A 17,027-nucleotide genomic window follows, 5' to 3' on the forward strand; every position below is an offset into this window, starting at 1 on the left:
TACTCTATCTGAGGTGAAATGACATTGCTCATGTCTCCCCAGGAAACGTCACCTGACATCCCCTTCATGCCACCCGCCCTCATGTCCCCTAGCCTCCGTCCTGGCTGCCACCAGTAGGCACTGGAAGGTTTAGCGTGTACCCACAGAAAGACTGGTTCCCGTTGGTTTAAATGAGACCACGGTGGAAACAGTGTCCCAGCCTCCCAGATATGCGCTGATCAGGACAGTTTCCTGGGCCTGACTTATTGTCAGTACTCAGCTAGACACAGACTAGCAGGTGGCTCCAGTCTGGGATCGACAGCAAAACTCTGGCTTGTGTGTCACTGCGCAGACAAATGATCTGGCAGCCTGCCTGCTCCCCACTTCAGACTCCTGCACCCAGAAAGAATCTGACCGGACCCAGATCGGGTGGGTGGAGAAGGAGCAGACGGCAGCTGTGAGAGTTAGTCTCCATTGTCAGCTTGACCAGTTTTAGAATCATCTCTGGGTGTGGCTGTACTCTGGTGCCAAGACCCACATGGATGTGGGGAGCACCATTCCCGGACTGAGTACCAGGGAGGAAGCCGACTGAGCCCCAACATTCATGACGCTCTGCTTCCTGACTACCCGGAGACCCGAGGGGACGCAACCGCAAGAAGTTGACCACATTCTGAGCTCTCAGCACCAGGCTTTGCCGAGCTGGGCCGTCGCCAGCTGGCACCTGAGCAGGGAGATGCAGGAAGGCGGCAAAGGACCCGAGACTCACCTTGTAGTTAATTCTGCCCTTGGCCAGGCGAGGGATGAGCCTGGCCACGTTGTAGAGGTCGTTAATCAGGCCTTCGATCAGCACCAGGAAGCCATCCTCCTCGCCCATCTCCAGAGACGGGTTGTAAGTCAGTCCTTCCTCGTCCAACTCCATGCGGATCTCAAAGAGGGGAGCGATGCTCTCCTGAAACAAGTCACTGGGGGCTCAGTGCCTCGGAGGCTGCTAAAGGAGACCCAGTCACCCATTCGAGGCTCTGGCCAGTGAATGGCTGTCTCCTGCTGGCACAGACCACGTCAGCCAAGTGCACAGCCATGGATGGGCTCAAGGCCAGCAAGGGCAGGCTGAGAAAGAGGGTATGGAGGCGATGGCTGAGCTTAGCGCTGCCAATCACTGTCTCCCTGGCCTAGGGAGAGTCACTTCCTGTAAAGCCAGGATCATCATTTTATAGGATGGAGACAGTGGTTGTCCATCACTCCGAGGACACAGAGCACTCAGGGCTAGGCAAGTCCTCACATCCCAACGTGGATGCAGGCAGTCCATGTCTACCCGCCTCTGGGAGGCTGCAAAGCCTCCAAATCTAAGCCCAGAAGGCGCTATCGGGCTCTACTGTGGGGCTGTTTGCATTATACCAGCGACTGTCGGGTTTGTCCTTTCTGTGGGCACCTCAGACTCCGGTCCCATCAGACTCCATGGCAGACAGGCTCTTACACCCCTCCTCCGCCATTCTCTATGAGGAGCAGAGCTGTCCACTAGTGTTGGGAGGCCCTACAGGGTATAGAGGTCAGACATCATGAAGGATGACCCGCCTTTTCTGAACGCCAACGCAGAGGCTGGCTCCTGCCATGGGGCCAAGGCCACTGGGAACTCTGGCAGTGTCAAGGAGGGAGGGACGTTTGTGGTCTTGATGGCCGCTCCCCTTGATCTGCTGCTGTAAATGACACCTTGTCACCTTTATCACCGAGGCTTAGCAACGGTGGTGTGGGGTTGGTGTGGGGTTGCTCTGTAAACCTTACGGTTGGGAGCAATGCCTGCTTGCATCAACACAATTTTAGGTCTGCAATTTGTCATGGCTGTGGTTGGCACACGAGTCTTCCGTGTGGTGGGCAGAATTCTGGTCCTGAGGGCGGATCCTGACTATGGTGGGCTTGAGACTGCAAGACTCTACCATTTGGCCTGTCCCTTCTCCTCCGGGAAACGATACAACATTAAGATCTGCTGCAGGAGGGCTGTGACTGTGTCTGTGTCTCTTGTCACCCAGCCTCTGGCACTCAGCTATAGCAGCAGAGAACACACTAAGGCAGTGGCCGAGCAGTGATGAAGACACATGCCGGCTCCCCACGTGACCCAGCTGCCCTCTGGCTTGTGGGAGGCCCTCTCGATGCCACCACCCGGTCCTTTGCTGGGATGGGTGGGTCTTTGCCTTCTCCTACTGGCAGCTTCAGGATCCTCTGGGAACTGTTGTATTACGGCGTAGAACCGAGCCGTCCCCAGGAGCTCACGTGGTTGGTCCCTAGTGTAGCGGTGATGGGACCGTGAGAACTCTGACCTCATCGATGGACTAGTCTGTGGATGGTTTTGTAGCTTCAAGAGTTTGGGGAACGGTTTTGTTATGAAGGAGAGCTTCCCCGTATTTCCTGGCCGCGGCGGCACCAGCAGCTTCGCTCCGTCAATGGGCTCCCTGCATGGGGCTGTGCTCACCACAGCCCGGAAGCGATGGACCAGGACCTTTGGCATGGTGAGCTATATACTAAATCTTTCTTTTTTGGAGTTACTTTTCAAGTTCTCAGGTGTCTTCTCACAGCGACAGAATGCTGACCGATACGCACTGTGACGAGGCATGGTAGGGAAGGTGGTGTCCTCCCCTTGGAGAAGGCGGCAGTGGGACTCGCTAGCTCACCTTGGTTACAGAGGGGTGAAGCTCGTCCCCTGACATGACTCGAAGAGTCCCCTCTGCCATAACCACGGGAAGGGAACAGGGGCGCCTGGCATCGCCTGGCAGCAAGGTGGGGGCGTTTTCTCAGACCTGTTCAGGTACCCTTCAGTATATCTGGGGATCTCAGGCGCTTGCCATCCGAGGGAGGGCCTGGGAGTGGGGGTGTCCTCTGGCATGCAGGGCCTCTAGTTTTAAAACCAGGGCAAGCTGGTTACCACAAGCAGACTTTAAAGTTTGCTAATCCACAAAACTGCCTACTCTTTCATCAGGCAAATCAGAAGCATAGATTCCAACACAGCTCCCTCTGCCGCCCCCCCATCTTTCCCTCCCTCCCTCCCTCCCTCTCTCCCAATAACTTACATCCATAGTCATGTTGTCCATTAAGTAATTTAGAGATTTGCGGATGAAGCGGTCAAACTCATCTAATACCATGCTGTCGATATAGTTGACGTAATCCTTCCAGGGCTGGCTGGTTGTATCTGCTTTGAAGAGTTCTGCGTTTTCCTGCACACGGAAGCACGCCATTGGCTGTGACCTCACAGAGGCACACTTGGCTCTCCGCTCAGCCTAGCCCGTGACAGGACGCACCACCCTTGTCTTTGTATGTTTGGTTTAGAGACACTCGGGGCAGGTGTTTTAAGCCCCTTGAATGTGCTGGGCTCTTTGCCATAGAAGGCTTCATGCAGGGGGCTCCCCACCCCCCCCACATTCCTGTAATCTTTCCCTTCTGACATCACCTCCTCATAGAGGCCGTCCTTGATCACCCACTTAGATCAGGGTGCCCATCCCTGACCCCGCCCACCTTCTCTTTAGCAGCCTGCTGTTTACGCAACCACGACACAAGTGATAATTCTTAAATCATCTTCTCTTTGGTCTGCACCTCCCTTTCATGACCATCTTTGTGACAAAGAGCTCCAGTTATCCTTTCTGCAATTGTAACCCTGATGCGTGGTACAGGGTGTAATGCACAGGGGGTGGGCAGATGAACGGGTGTGTGGGTGGATGTGTGGATGGAAGTGTTGCTGGGTGGGTAGCTGGGTGACGTGTAGATGGGTGGGTAGGTAGATGGATGATTGCATGGATATATGAGTGGGTGGGGTGAGGATGAATGAAGGGATAGATGAAGGGAGGGATGGATGATGGATGGATGGATGGATGGATGGATGGATGGATGGATGAAGTATATAATAGATGGCAGGCAGAGGGGCAAATGGGTGAATCTATAAGACACTGTGTGCTCCAGGTGAACAGAGATGAATATAGCCCAGCCTGTATTCTCAGGCGAAGGAGGGAGAAGACAGGTTTCCTGGTAACTTTAGTGTAGGGTAGAAAGAAATGGATGGTCCTAGTAGCAGTCACAGCAGTCACTGGATGTGGTGACAAAGCCCGGCACCCAGGCGGAACTGTCTCGCCGAGGCTGGGACAGATGAGGTTGCTTTCTTTGGCTCTGACCACCATCTCTCTCAGCCAGCTCCTTCTGCTGGGCTTCTGTCTAAGACACCTGCTCTCTGGATGGCAAAGCAGGTGTGTGATTCATCTGCTCGCCAGCACGCGCTGGCTGTGGTGTGCAGCATGCAGCGTGCACAGGTTGAGGGGGCTCGTCAGACCCCACGCGCCCACTGTGCACACTCGTGGGTAGGGAATCCGTGAGGGATACACGCAAACACGCAGCGCCTGTCGCCAGTCCATGTGGACTGCAGTGCAGGGACCGGTGGTGGCTGGGTGCCCCCCTCCGGTCACCTTGGAACAGAGGACGGGACAGGATAACAGGAACTGGGCTTACGAAGCTCAGCGGGGACAGCTGGCTGCTCTTGGGTCAGAAAGCTAATAGATTCTGTGGCCATGAGTACACGCGTCATCTTGTGTTTCATAAGACATTCAGCGAGGCCTCCTGCCTCTTCTCCCCCCCCGCCCTCAGGGTCTCCTTACCGCAACCATGGCTTGGATTCTCACGCCAGCATCCTTGACAGCGGCGTAGCGCTTGTTCAGGTTGGCTACCCTTCCGTCCAGGTCCAGCAAGGCCTCCTTCTTGTTGTCCTTCCTCTCAAACAGGGGGTTGGCTGACCACTCCTGGTGGGAAACCACGAGAATGGCCTTCTCAGAGAGGACACACTTGGTTTGGACCCTCGTCCACGCTCTCTTGAACCTCGCCAGCCTTCCTTGGGGGGCACGAGTATGCCATTCGAGAGAAAACCCAATTTAAAACCTAAGACGGCGGTGAGCGGTGACCTTGCTCTTCCATTCCCGTTTCTAAACTTTCTTTTTTTAAATTTATATTTGTCTCTGTGTGCCTGCTTGTCTATTTTTACCCCACACGGGTGTAGTGCCCACAGAACGGAAGAGGGCGTTGGATCCCTGGAGCTGGAGCTACAGGGGGTTGTGAGCCACTTGATGTGGGGGCTGGGAACTGAACCCTGGTCCTCTGCAGGAGTAGCAAATGCTCTGAGCTGCTGAGTTATCTCTCCAGCCTCCCGGAGGGTTTTGTTTTTATTGTTGGTGCCTCCCTTGTTTTTCTAAGGCAGGGTCTTCCTGCATACACCTGTGTGTGTGTGTGTGTGTGTGTGTGTGTGTGTGTGAACCTCAGCCCCCACCTCCCAGCCCTCCAGGGTTAACACACTTAGCTCATAGCTGCTTTTCCCCCTGCCCTGTGCGTGTGTCTGCATGTGAATTCGTGGCTTCCTTAAACATAGAATAAAATGATATTATCTGAGAACTTATGGGGGGAAAGATCTTTTAAAAAAAACTTTCTGGGCTGGGGAGAATAAAGGGCCTCTGTCCAAGAATGGTGACCTCAGCTCAGATGCCAGCACCTGTGTAAAAATAAGCCGGGTGCTATGGTACATGCCTGTAAGTCGAACGAGGGGAAGGGGCGTGGGCTGGGGGCGGGGATGGGGGGCAGCTGCATCCTGGAACTCATTGGCTAGCCAGACTAGTCAATGGGTGAGCTCCAAGTTCAGGAGGCCCTGTCTCCAAAGGTAAGATGGAAAGCTAGAGAGGAAGCCACCTGATATTAACCTTTGTTCTCTACACATGCACACACTCGCATGCATCAAACACGCATGCACTCAATTACAACTTCCCTTTGAACACCTAGCCACAAGTGTTTTTCAAACCAAGGCCACCGAGACCCATGAGGGAGGCTAGGGGAGGGCCCCTCAGCCGCCTGGAAATTGTCTGAGGTGGAAGGGACTGCGTCTCCCCCACGGGAACAGGGTATCTCTTCTCTGGCTGGCTGCGTCCCCACCCATCTCGTCACCGCTTATTCTGAGCACCATGCCTGGCACAGCCAGGGCTCCGCACAGTCTGCTGAGTGCAACAGACAGACGGAGCTGTGAGCCGATTCCGCAGTGACTCGCTCTTCCTGCCTTGGGGACGCACTGACAGCACACAATCCAGAGCATCGGGTCAAGTGGCATTCCCTGGCCACCTGTTATGGTAGCGCCTGCCGGAGGCCTCTGTGCAGCCCTGGAGCTCCGCTCTTGGCAGCCGACTCACCTGCATGGCCTGTCTGATTCCTTCTACGTTTTGCTTAGCCTTCTGGATCCGGTTCTGGAGATTGTACAGAACCTCCCGCATCTCCTGGATGTACTGGAACACGTCTGCAACACAGAGCACAAGCAGCCTAGACCCAGGAAGGACCTGAAAGAGTCACACCCTCCTTAGATAGATAGGCTCAGTGCTCCATTCGGTGGGCCGCCTCCTACACTGTCCCTACTCTGGGGTGAAATGGCGGGAGTCACTCATGGTCTGCCGCTGTGGTAGTGTGTTGCCTTTACTTCCCAGTGTGTGGGTCCCGCCTCACCCCAGGCTTCCGGGACTGAAGCCCCTTTCCAAGTATGAATAAATGAAGAGGAGACTGGGCACTGGCAGGAGGTGGGGGGAGGGAAGCCTCTTTCTATAGCATGTCATAGAAGCGGTGACATTTGGTCCCACCCCTCAGTTGGGACAGTGGAGCATGGTGGGGCTGAACTTGGCTAAAGGCACAGGCAAGGAAGGTCTCAGGGGAACAGAGTAGCCGAAGGCGGCTCATCAAAGCCTCAGAGGGCACCCAGGGTTATGGGAAGGGGTGGGGTAGGGAGTTAGGGTCATTGCCTCGTTTGCTGGAGGGATGGAGGGGGGAAGGAGGCCCCTACAGCTTCATCTCTTCCTCTCCTCCAGCAACTGCCTTGAACAGCAGTGACAATATGTCTTCTCTACTGACTTGCTATGTGTATGTGGTAGCCGTGAGGAAGGCAAGGCCTCCAGGGACCTTCAGCAGCCCCTCCCTGCACCCCCACACCCCCGCGGGTCTCTGCCCAGTTCTGTGAGTGACATGAACAGGCTTTGTGGCCTGGGCAAGAAGACGGACGACAGCCGTTCAAGCAACTCTGCCCCAGATCATGGGAGGTGTGTGCTGCACAGACAAACCCTCCGAACAAAGGTGCCCGACTTACTTTCGCCGTTCCAGAACAATGTTGTCTCGGCGCTCAGCAGCTTGACATCGATCGCTTCCAGTTCCGACTTGATCAGTGGAAACTCCACCTCCATCACCGTTGTCTTTATCTGCACAAGAAAGGCCGTGCGAGTTAGAGTCGGGCCCCTAGTCTTGATCCTCCTCCTGCCCGGAATTTAACAGCATTAAGGACCCCGTACAAATGCCACCAAACCAGCCACCATCAGTATTGCCTTGCAATTATTTCTAAATTGGGTGCTGGGGCTGGAGAGATGGCTCAGTGGTTAAAAGTGTGCACTTTGCTCTTCTAGAGGGGCCCGAGTTCAATTCCCAGCACCCACATCAGGCGGTTCACACCTAGAACCCCTGCTGCAGAGGAGCCGATGTCTCCAAGGAGACCCACATAAATACAGCACACACACTAATGATCGAAAGTAAAATCCTAAGAAGGAAACCGAACTGTATCTCAGGTGGCTCTGATTTCCGCAGTCATTCTTAGCCCCAAGGCTATGGCTGTGCTTCATTCCTCGTAATCTGTGTCCCACAGTAGAAAAAGCAACGATGACAGCGGGAAACGTGTGTGTAATGTACGCTCTGGCTGCAAACCCTCTTCCGGCTCAGGAATCGAAGTCTGAAGTCCACTGATGTCGTGAGGGAAGCCAGGGTCTGAGAAGTGGCTCAGTCTGTTTCTGCCCCGCTCTGCCTCGTGCACCCCCAAAAGCAGTGGATCCTCGAAAAGGTGAATTCACAAAACCAAAAAATCAGAAGTAACCAAGGGAGAGTAAGGGTCTCTCCAGGACACACGGGACAGTGACTCCTCCCAGACGCCTATGAGGTGATGTCATAGGCCATCTCTCATCAAATCCTGTGAGTGGATTTCAGGGGAGCCCTATATACTAACTCTAACTGCTGGCTTCTCGTGGCTGCCCATGACGATGATGTGGGATCCCAGCAGGCTTCTGTCTGGAAGACAAGGTTGATCTAGAAAAATCTTTTGTACTGGAAACACTCCACAGACCTGTTTTGTGCTTTCTGCCTCCTAGTCAAGGTTTCTATTGCCCAGATGAATCATCACGATCAAAAATCAAGTTGGGGTGGAAAATATTTATTTGGCTTACACTTCCATATCACTGTTCGTCATGGAAGGAAGTCAGGCTAGGAACTCAAACAGGGCAGGAACCTGGAGACAGGAGCTGATGCAGAGGCCGTGGGTGGATGCTGCTCACCGGCTTGCTCCCCATGGCTTACTCAGCCTGATTTCTTATAGAACCCAGGACCACCAGCCCAGGGATGGCCCCACCCACAATGGACTGGGCCCTCATCCATCAATCACTAATTAAGAAAATGCCTTATATGCTTGCCCGCAGCCTGATCTTATGGAGGCATTTTCTTAGCTGAGCCTCCCTCCTCTTTAATGACTTTAGCTTGTGTCTAGTTGACATAAGACTGCCCAGCACATCATCTGAAGGCTTCCATTTTCTCTGAACAGTCTGTGCTGTTCCAGCGAAGGGAGGAACATGTGCTCAGAGGCAGCAGGTGTGGAGAAAGCAGGCTTGAGGAAGTCTGCGTAAGGCAGACACTGGCATTTTAAAGGTATAGTGCAAACAGCCAACTCAAAAATAAAATGGAAACTTGTATGTGTTGGATGCACATGAACATGCATCAACATGCATGTGTCCACACAAATATCTTCATCAGAGGACAGCTTGCAGAGTCAGATCTCTCCTACCACATGATCCTTGTGGATCAAACTCAGGTAGCAGGACTTGGGAGCAGATGCTTTTCCTACTGAGCCATTTCATCAGCCCTTTATTGTGCTGATATATTACTTATGATTTCATAAAGCTTGCCTGAGGGTTCAGGATGCAAAGCCAGCCAGACACAAGCTATAAAGGTCAGGCAGTGGTGGCACACACCTTTAATCCCAGTACTCAGGAGACAGGCAGATGGATCTCTGTTAGTTCAAGGCCACCCTGAGCCACACGAAATTGTTCCAGTCCAAAAGAGACACAGCTCACACACGTGATCTCAGCACTTGGGATCCCATGCCTTCAATCCCAGGACTAGGGAGGTATAAAAAACAGAGGGTCTCATATGTGAAGAATTAGTCTTCATTCTGAGGCTTGGAGTAGAGCTCGTGGAAGCAGGATCAGCCCTCTCAGCTTGAGGTAGAGGTGAGAGCTTGTGGCTTGGCTGATTTGCTTCTCTGATCTTCGGCTTGAAGCTTGAACCCCAGTATCTGTCTCTGGGTCTTTTTTTTTTTTTTTTTTTTTCATGTTGCACTTTTTTTTTTTTTTTTTTTTTTTTTTTTGAGTCAGATTCTCACTCTGTAGCACAGGTTATCATCAAACACACAGCAATCCTCCTGCCTCCACCTCTTGTGAGCTAGTGGTATAGCTGGGTGGTACTTTGTTTTTCTTTGAGACACATTGTTGCTCTGTGGCCTGAGCTGGCCCGGAACTCAGCACCTGGTCCTGGAAGATGCATGTCACTGCACCTGGGTAGCCAGGTGCTGAGTATTTAAGCTACAGCTCAGCCGAGGAGGTCAGTTCTTCCATGGGTGGAGTGCGAGGTGTGGCCTTTACCACCCGACTCCCCCTTTCACTTTGGCCCGTGCATCACGCCAAAAAGAAGTTGCAAGCCGGGGTGGCCCAGGCTCCTGCAGCCTCCCCGGAACCTGCTCACACCCCTAGCCTTTGCTTCAGCTGCATCTAGGACCACACTGAAATGTCGGGCGTGGTCAATACTTGAGGGTGCCTGGATGCCATCCTGTAAGGGAATCTGGCAGTGTGTCTCACAGCAGAGGCAGCATCAGGCATTCTTGATGCTCCTCCCCTTGCAGTATCTGCTCCCCAGTGCAGTTCCTGGCAGGACTTAGCAAGGGGCAGATAAGGGTGGACCTGACATGGTCCCTTCCCGGTGTGGGCGGGCCTCACCTAGGCTTTGATGTCATCAGTGGAATGGAGGTTGAATTGAGAGGAATTTGCTCCCTTTTCCTGGCCCGCCCCCTGGGGCAGCTGGTCGCCTCTCCTGGCCTTGGCCTTGTATTCACTCTGCCAGCTTCCCTAGCCCTCAGGTTTTAGACTGAATTACATGGTCCCCTCACGAGGCACCAGCTAGCAGGTGGTGTAAGCTGTGGACCTTCCATCATGCAGAACTGTGCAAGCCAGTTCCTTGTAATCAATCTTCACACCCACAAAACAATCTCTCCTCGGCTCCATGTCCTTGGAGAGCCTTGGCCAAACACTTGAGCCATTAGCCAGGACAGTGGTAGCCTTTAGAAGTGGGAGAGGGCCAGTGAACAGTTCCTAACCTACAGCACCCTAACCTCTCAGCTGTCACCTTGACCTCTGCAATGCAATGGACAGGTTATACACTTCCAACCTGGAGAACTGGAAGGTCATAGGTCTGCCTTGTTTCCTTGGGTTGCTTGGCGTGCAGCGTTAGATCCCAGCGGCGGTGGAGAGCCTACCAGTGCCCGGCCTGGCACACAGTCTATGGCTGGGGGACCACGGTACCTGGGCTTGCTTGTTCCCGCACAGATGAAACCCGAGAAAGTCAACTTAGAGGGTTAGCTCACGGCTTCCCAAGTTTTCATCCTGAGGTTGGTGTAATTGTTGTGGGTCTGTGGCGAGGCAGACGTTAAGGGAGTGGGAATGTGAAGCAGAGGTCAACTCATGGTGGTGATAAAGCTGAAGAGAAGGAGCTCGGGCCCCAGTAATGTCCCCAGTGTCCTCCTATCTGCCTTCTATAAGGCCCGCCTCCTGACGGTCCCATACCACCCAACGGCACCACAGACTGGGGACTGAGCCTCCAATACAAGCCCGAACTCTAACACTGCCTTTCTCTGTCGTCTACGGGTAGAATTTAATAGCGGGGCAGGCACAGGAGCTGCCTGCTAGCGCCCCATGCCCACCGGTCGCTGACAGAATGGACGACCCTCAAGGCTCATCATCAATGCCTGGGACTCTTATTTCTAAGTGACGAGGAGAGACAGGGATCCTTGAACCACAGACCCCAGGGCGATGGCTTTCTCTCCAGGTACCTCATACAGCCTCCTCGTCACCAGCTGGGGCGCTTGTCACACCCATCTGGGTTTCAGGAGGTGCCCCTGCCTGGCTTTAACAGGAGTGATGGAAGTGACATGGGGTGACGTCAGCATGATCCAAAAGTCTGGGAATTTCCAAAGCCTTTACACAGAATTGTGCAGTGTTAGCCAGAGCCCAACATAGATTCTCCACCATCTCTGTAGCCTCTGGCTAAGCTAACGGAGGGTGGCTTGGGGCACATTTGAATGTGCAAATGCCTAAGTGTGGCACACTACACGACACCACCCCGGCTCACCTCATTGTACCAGCCGACAATGAGCTCCAGGTTGCCCACAAACTTCCGGAAGGTCTCGTTCTCCGAGAACAGCTTCTCTGCACTCTTTGGAATGTCTTTCTGTTGCTGGAAGTTCAAATATTTGACTTCTCGAAGGACTGCCACCAGCTAAAGGGCCGGGGAAGAGAAGGGGCCCTGTCAGAGGGTCGGTGATCTCAGCCATGGGTCTGCTGCTGGCTTTTCACGGCCAGAAGGTCCTGGGGTGTGTGTGTGGGGGGGGGGAGTGGCGCTTGCTGGCAGGCTGTGGTGTCATCCCGGCCTGCTAAGCGGACCCAGCCAGGGCAAGCTTGACATTGTGGGCGGATGATGTCATCATTCTCTCATCTCCTTTCCCGCCAGGCAGGTGTGTGATATTCTCCACCTCTGTGCTTGTACTAACTGGCTATCTTTTCTCTGCTCACCCCCCCCCCCTGCTCCCTTGAGCAGGGAAGCACGGGAAGGGATGGAGGCTGTGGACTGGCCTCGCATACATGGTAGCGCCCAGCCAGGGTGTTCTGAAGGGAATCATGGACTGTAAGAGGAGGACAAGCTTTAACAAGTCCCCTCTGGTCCCCTCCCTGCCTTCCTGGTGTCTCTGTCCATGTCCAGACAGGACAGGTTACCCAAGGCAGAGTAAACAAGGACCCGGCCTCTCCTGGCCTCTCCTGTCCCCCAGGCGCACCCAAACCATCTGGCTTCAGCCCTGCACGTGTCGCCCTGGCCAGCTGGGCCAGCTCTCTGGGTCATGTCTTCTCTTGGGCTCGTGTGAAAGGCAGACAAGCTTTCCAAAAAGGCAGCAGAGGCCCCAAACCCCAGCTACTCAGAAATCTGAGGATTCATGAATCAAGGCCAGACGGGGCAACTCAGCGAGACCCTGTCTCAAAAGGAAGTAGAAGAGATCCAGGGGCAGAGCACAGTGGTGGAGCCTGTGCCTAGTAAGAGTGAGGCATCCACCTTAAAACTGTGCGTGTTTCTCTCTCACTCGCTCGTGTGTGTGTGTGTGTGTGTGTGTGTGTGTGTCTGTCTGTCTCTCTCTCAATGCTAAGGGTCATGGACACCTAGGCCTCTTGTGTAGTAGGTACAGACCTTACCACTGAGTTGTACTCAAGCCTTGAAGTTATCAGGCAATGCTTCCATTGCACTGGTATCTTGAACACTTAAAAACACTCAGCAAAGCTGTAGGCGCCTGTGGCGTGCACACACACGCAACCACCTCCACGGGTGCTCGCTGTTGGTGGTGGTGGGGTCAGCCTGTGGCACGGTGAGCCCAGGCTTTCCCCTCCCTCTCCCAGCCGTGCCCCCCTCACGCCTGCCGGGGACCCACCGCCTTGCTGAAGTTGACTTGGATAAGGCTGGAGAAGGGGTCACGCTGGATGAGCGGCTGGCCCAGGTTGAAGTGGCAGTCCTGGTCCACACCTTCCACCCACTGCTGGTAGATCTTCTCCCTGTACACCTTCAGCAGCTCTACCATCTCGTCGTATTTCTCGTACACCAGCTTGGCCTCCACACTGGACATGACCCTGGGTCAGAGCCGGACAGAGCAGTGAGCTGCCAGGCTTCGCCCCAGGGCCTGGCCGCCGCCGCCTCCCTTCACTCCAAGATGACAGAGAGGATGTACAATCAGGTGGTGGCCTGATCCCATAAACCCCGTTAGGGGTCAGATGGTAGCTCACATTGCAGTAGCCCCAACTGGCCATCGCTGTGAGGAATTCACAGCTTCCTTTCCAACTTGGGACCTACTAGACCAGAGTAGAGCCGGAGTGACCCCAATGGGTCCCACAGAGTGCCTGTTTCCCCCGGCAACAGCCTCCAACTGTGCATTCCCGAGTTTGCTGGGGAGCATCCCCCCTCCACAGCTTGCCTCAGAACCCCGCCAAATTCAAGAAAAGGGGTCTAGTGATGCCTTCGATCCAGAAAGTGTGGTGAATAGCCCGTTTGGTCCCAGTCAGGTGGCCCTGGTTTATTTCCGTGGCTCGGCTCCCTCCCCACAGCCAGGATGTGTGGGCTACCTGGGCCCTTCACAGCTTAGCCCGGGACTCACGGATGCTCGATGTGTTTCAGGTGCTTCATGGACACCTCGAGTCTCTCCTGAAGCTCCAGGCTCCACTTGAGCTGCCCAGCCACAGGAGACATGTTTGTGTGGATGGGTGGTATCTGGCCTTCGTTGGAGGCCGCCATCTGGGCATCGTACATGAGCTTGGCGTTGTCCAGCTCAGTGTTGAACATCTCCAGCATGACCGAGTACCTGGGCACCACCTCCACAAGGATCAGAGGCCGCTCTAGGAGGCCCCCACACATGTACAGGAGCTGCGGAGACACAGGAGGAGGCGTGCCGTTGCCAGAGTCCAGGCTTCCAGCCCTGCCCCTGGTATTGGCCCCGACTTGTAAGATCCCATGCTGCCTTGCGGTGGCACCAGCTTGGAAACTAGCAGAGAGAGAGCTAAGCCCGGAGCTCGGGAGAATTTACTCCACACCTGGGATACACACATTCAGAGAGGGTATAGTGTGGGGTCCCCTAACGTCTGAACCCACCAGGTGTCTGGAGTTCGAAGGAAACACCTAGAACTCCGTGGCTTCCCCTAACATTCCCCAGCAGGAGCTCAGGGGCCCGTGTGGTCTTAGACTGACCTCAGGTTTTGGTTTGGAAAATGAATGTGACCGTCGCTAAAAACGACCTGTTGAGACTGCAAGTGAGCCCAGGAAGGGAAGGGAGGTTTCAGTCCCCTGAAGGTGGAATGGAGTGGCGTGGGTAACCCAGAGGCATCTTTCCTTTAAGATGCTGACATCTGGGGGCAAGGGGTCTGAGGGCCACATCACTGCTCTTCCTGGTTTCTCTTTTCTTACGCATTTTTTTGGTCATATTTTAGGGACGAAAAGCCCATTTACTTCCTTCCTGGAAGGGGTCATGTGAACTGTGCTCTAGAACTTTCCAGGTCACGTGTGACCTGGCTAGCATCAGTGGTCTCCGGTAAGGGATGCACAGGGACGGCTGGAGGTCTCCCCAGCCAGGACCGTTTTTTCTGACTTAGCATCATTGTGAAGTGAGAACTTGGAAAATGACCGAGTACGGGAGTGGATCCCAGTTCTCACGTGGGAGGAAGCCCTGGAATAGGCCACCTTTATCATCCTGGGACTGGTGAGGCTCCGCCCATCAATGGCCCGCCTGCCTCACAGAAACAGAACCCGAGGATGCCTGGGCATTACTCATGAGGGTGGGTGGCTCAACTAATGCCCTGGGCTGGGAGACTCCATCCAACTTTTTCCTCCTCCTCTAGACTGGGAGGCAGATGTGCATGATGTCTTTTTTTTTTTTTTTTTTTAAAGATTTATTTATTGTGTTTACAATGCTCTGCTTACATGTCTGCTTCAACACCAGAAGAGGGCACCAGACCCAATTACAGATGACTGTGAGCCACCATGTGGTTGCTGGGAATTGAACTCAGGACCTTTGGAAGAGTAACCAGTGCTCTTAACCTCTGAGCCATCTCTCCAGCCCCCGAATGATGTCTTTTTATGTCTGGTTTTGCTGAGTCTGTTTCCCTGAGGTGCTAACCTTAGATATCAACTTGACTATGGGCTCCTGCTGGGGTGTGTCAGGGAAGGCTGTGGACAGAGACACTTGCAGAATTAGTAAGACACACATCTGGGTGTTTCGTCCAGAGACCCGGGCTATGCATAGTCATTTCTAGGCACCGGCCACCCTTGTTTCTTGACTGTGGTCCCTACTTGCTTGGGCTGAATTGGAAAGGGAGCCCATGGCAGCAGGCGGGGTGGAGGGGGATTATTACCCCTCCCTTCCTGTAACAGATGAGGCTTTCTTTCTGACTTAACAAGTGTCACTGAATAAATTCTTTACCCAAACTTGTGGAGACACGGCATTAATTTGCATTCATTGCTACTTCTCTCAAAGTCCCAAGCCAAGCAATCCTAGACCTTACCCACCCATTGCTGCGCCCCAGACACTCATAAAAACAAAGTTTAAGCAGCATAGGGCAGGGGTGCAGCCAGGTCTGCAAGGGAGAGGTATTGGTGCACCAGTTCCAGAACCTTCCTCAGTTTCCAGCTGAGGCCCAGAAACCCAGCCCTGACAATAAAGAGGTTGTCATTGCTCTGGGGGTGCCTGGGTCACACTGACTACCTTCAGTGGGGGGAGGGGCGTGTTCCCTACCGACCCTACGCTGAAGCATGGGCTGCCTGGCTCAGCTCAGATATTTCCATGCCTCACATGTGCCGAGCTCGGGCTCTGCAGGAGTGGACAGTGTCTGCTCACCTTTGCCGACGACTCAATGGAGCTGCAGTCATCAAAGGCTTGGCAGAAGATGGTCGCCAGCCTCCTGTCCAGATCTTGGATTTTGGTCTCAAAGTCACTGTAGTCATCGTCAAAACTCTGAAAGGAGATGAAGCGTGACAGCAGATGGGCAGGGCTGGTAGCTGCTGTAAACCGCCCACGGGGGTTAGTTAAGTGAAGACGGGGCTCAGAGGTGGAGTACAGCCCTGGGCTGTGTCACCGACACTGCCCTCATCCCCCCCTCCCCGGCCCCAGATCCTGTCCATGCATCTGCCCATTGGCATGGGGACGGCAGCTTCTGTACTTTGAGCCATTCCTTGGGCCGGGGTCACTCCGTGTCCATGAACTTACGGAGTCTCCAGGGTCCAAAGGGTCGTATTTGCACTCAGCGAAGACCTTCACCAGCTCGAAGACCTCGTCATAGATCTGGGTCACCAGGTTCCCCAGGATGTTCCCGCGCACGCCTCCCAGTTCAATCTTCTCCAGCTTCAGAAACTCAATGGCTGTTTTGTAGAGATCCTAGCACGGGGAGAAAGAGCAGGAACCCATCTGCTCTGTCCATTTGTCTCCAGGGCTAAAGTCAAGGGTCCCGGGCCCTTATCTGACCAGCAGGGAGAGTCCTGGAATGGCACCCGGGGGAGGGGGCGGGGGTAGACACCACTGCAGGATGCAGATGAGCCATGCAAGGTGCAAGCTGGGATACACATGAGGCATCAAGGGGCATCTGTGGGGTGTGCTCTTCAGGGTCCACGTGCTTCCAAGAAGTTTCTAGAATAAGGAGTGTGTGTGAGAGAGTGTGTGTGAGAGAGTGTGTGTGAGAGAGTGTGTGTGAGAGAGTGTGAGTGTGTGTGAGAGTGTGTGAGAGAGAGTGTGAGTGAGTGTGAGAGAGTGTGTAAGAGAGAGTGTGAGTGAGTGTGAGAGAGTGTGTGAGAGAGAGTGTGAGTGAGTGTGAGAGAGTGTGTAAGAGAGAGTGTGAGTGAGTGTGAGAGAGTGTGTGTGAGAGTGTGTGAGTGTGTGAGAGAGTGTGTGAGTGTGTGAGAGTGTGGGTGTGTGTGAGAGTATGTGAGTGTAAGAGAAAGTGTGTGAGAGAGGGTGTGAGAATGTGTGCGCGTGAGAGAATGTGTGTGCGTGCATAAGTGTGTGTGTGCGTGAGTGTGTGCATGAGTGTGTGTGCGTGCGTGCGTGTGCATATGTGTGCGTGCATAAGTGTGTGTGTGCGTGAGTGTGTGTGCGTGTGTGCGTGCGTGCGTGTGTGTGCGTGAGCGTG

The 17,027-nt window shown here is 54.1% G+C and overlaps 1 protein-coding gene across 1 annotated transcript in view; it reads right to left on the reverse strand.

The window, feature by feature from the left end:
• Dnah17 (dynein axonemal heavy chain 17) overlaps nucleotides 1–17,027 on the reverse strand; it is a 109,041-nt gene that overhangs the window by 85,046 nt on the left and 6,968 nt on the right. The window contains exons 9-18 of the mRNA XM_051181598.1: nucleotides 16,112–16,279; nucleotides 15,743–15,859; nucleotides 13,514–13,779; nucleotides 12,797–12,992; nucleotides 11,455–11,601; nucleotides 7,112–7,220; nucleotides 6,174–6,277; nucleotides 4,608–4,748; nucleotides 3,039–3,182; nucleotides 746–928 (exon numbers count right to left, since the gene is read on the reverse strand). Coding sequence (XP_051037555.1) covers nucleotides 746–928; nucleotides 3,039–3,182; nucleotides 4,608–4,748; nucleotides 6,174–6,277; nucleotides 7,112–7,220; nucleotides 11,455–11,601; nucleotides 12,797–12,992; nucleotides 13,514–13,779; nucleotides 15,743–15,859; nucleotides 16,112–16,279 — 1,575 coding nt within the window. The remainder of the gene's footprint in view (nucleotides 1–745; nucleotides 929–3,038; nucleotides 3,183–4,607; nucleotides 4,749–6,173; nucleotides 6,278–7,111; nucleotides 7,221–11,454; nucleotides 11,602–12,796; nucleotides 12,993–13,513; nucleotides 13,780–15,742; nucleotides 15,860–16,111; nucleotides 16,280–17,027) is intronic.

Source organism: Phodopus roborovskii, unplaced genomic scaffold (assembly GCF_943737965.1).
Source record: "Phodopus roborovskii unplaced genomic scaffold, PHOROB, whole genome shotgun sequence".
Classification (NCBI taxonomy): domain Eukaryota; kingdom Metazoa; phylum Chordata; class Mammalia; order Rodentia; family Cricetidae; genus Phodopus; species Phodopus roborovskii.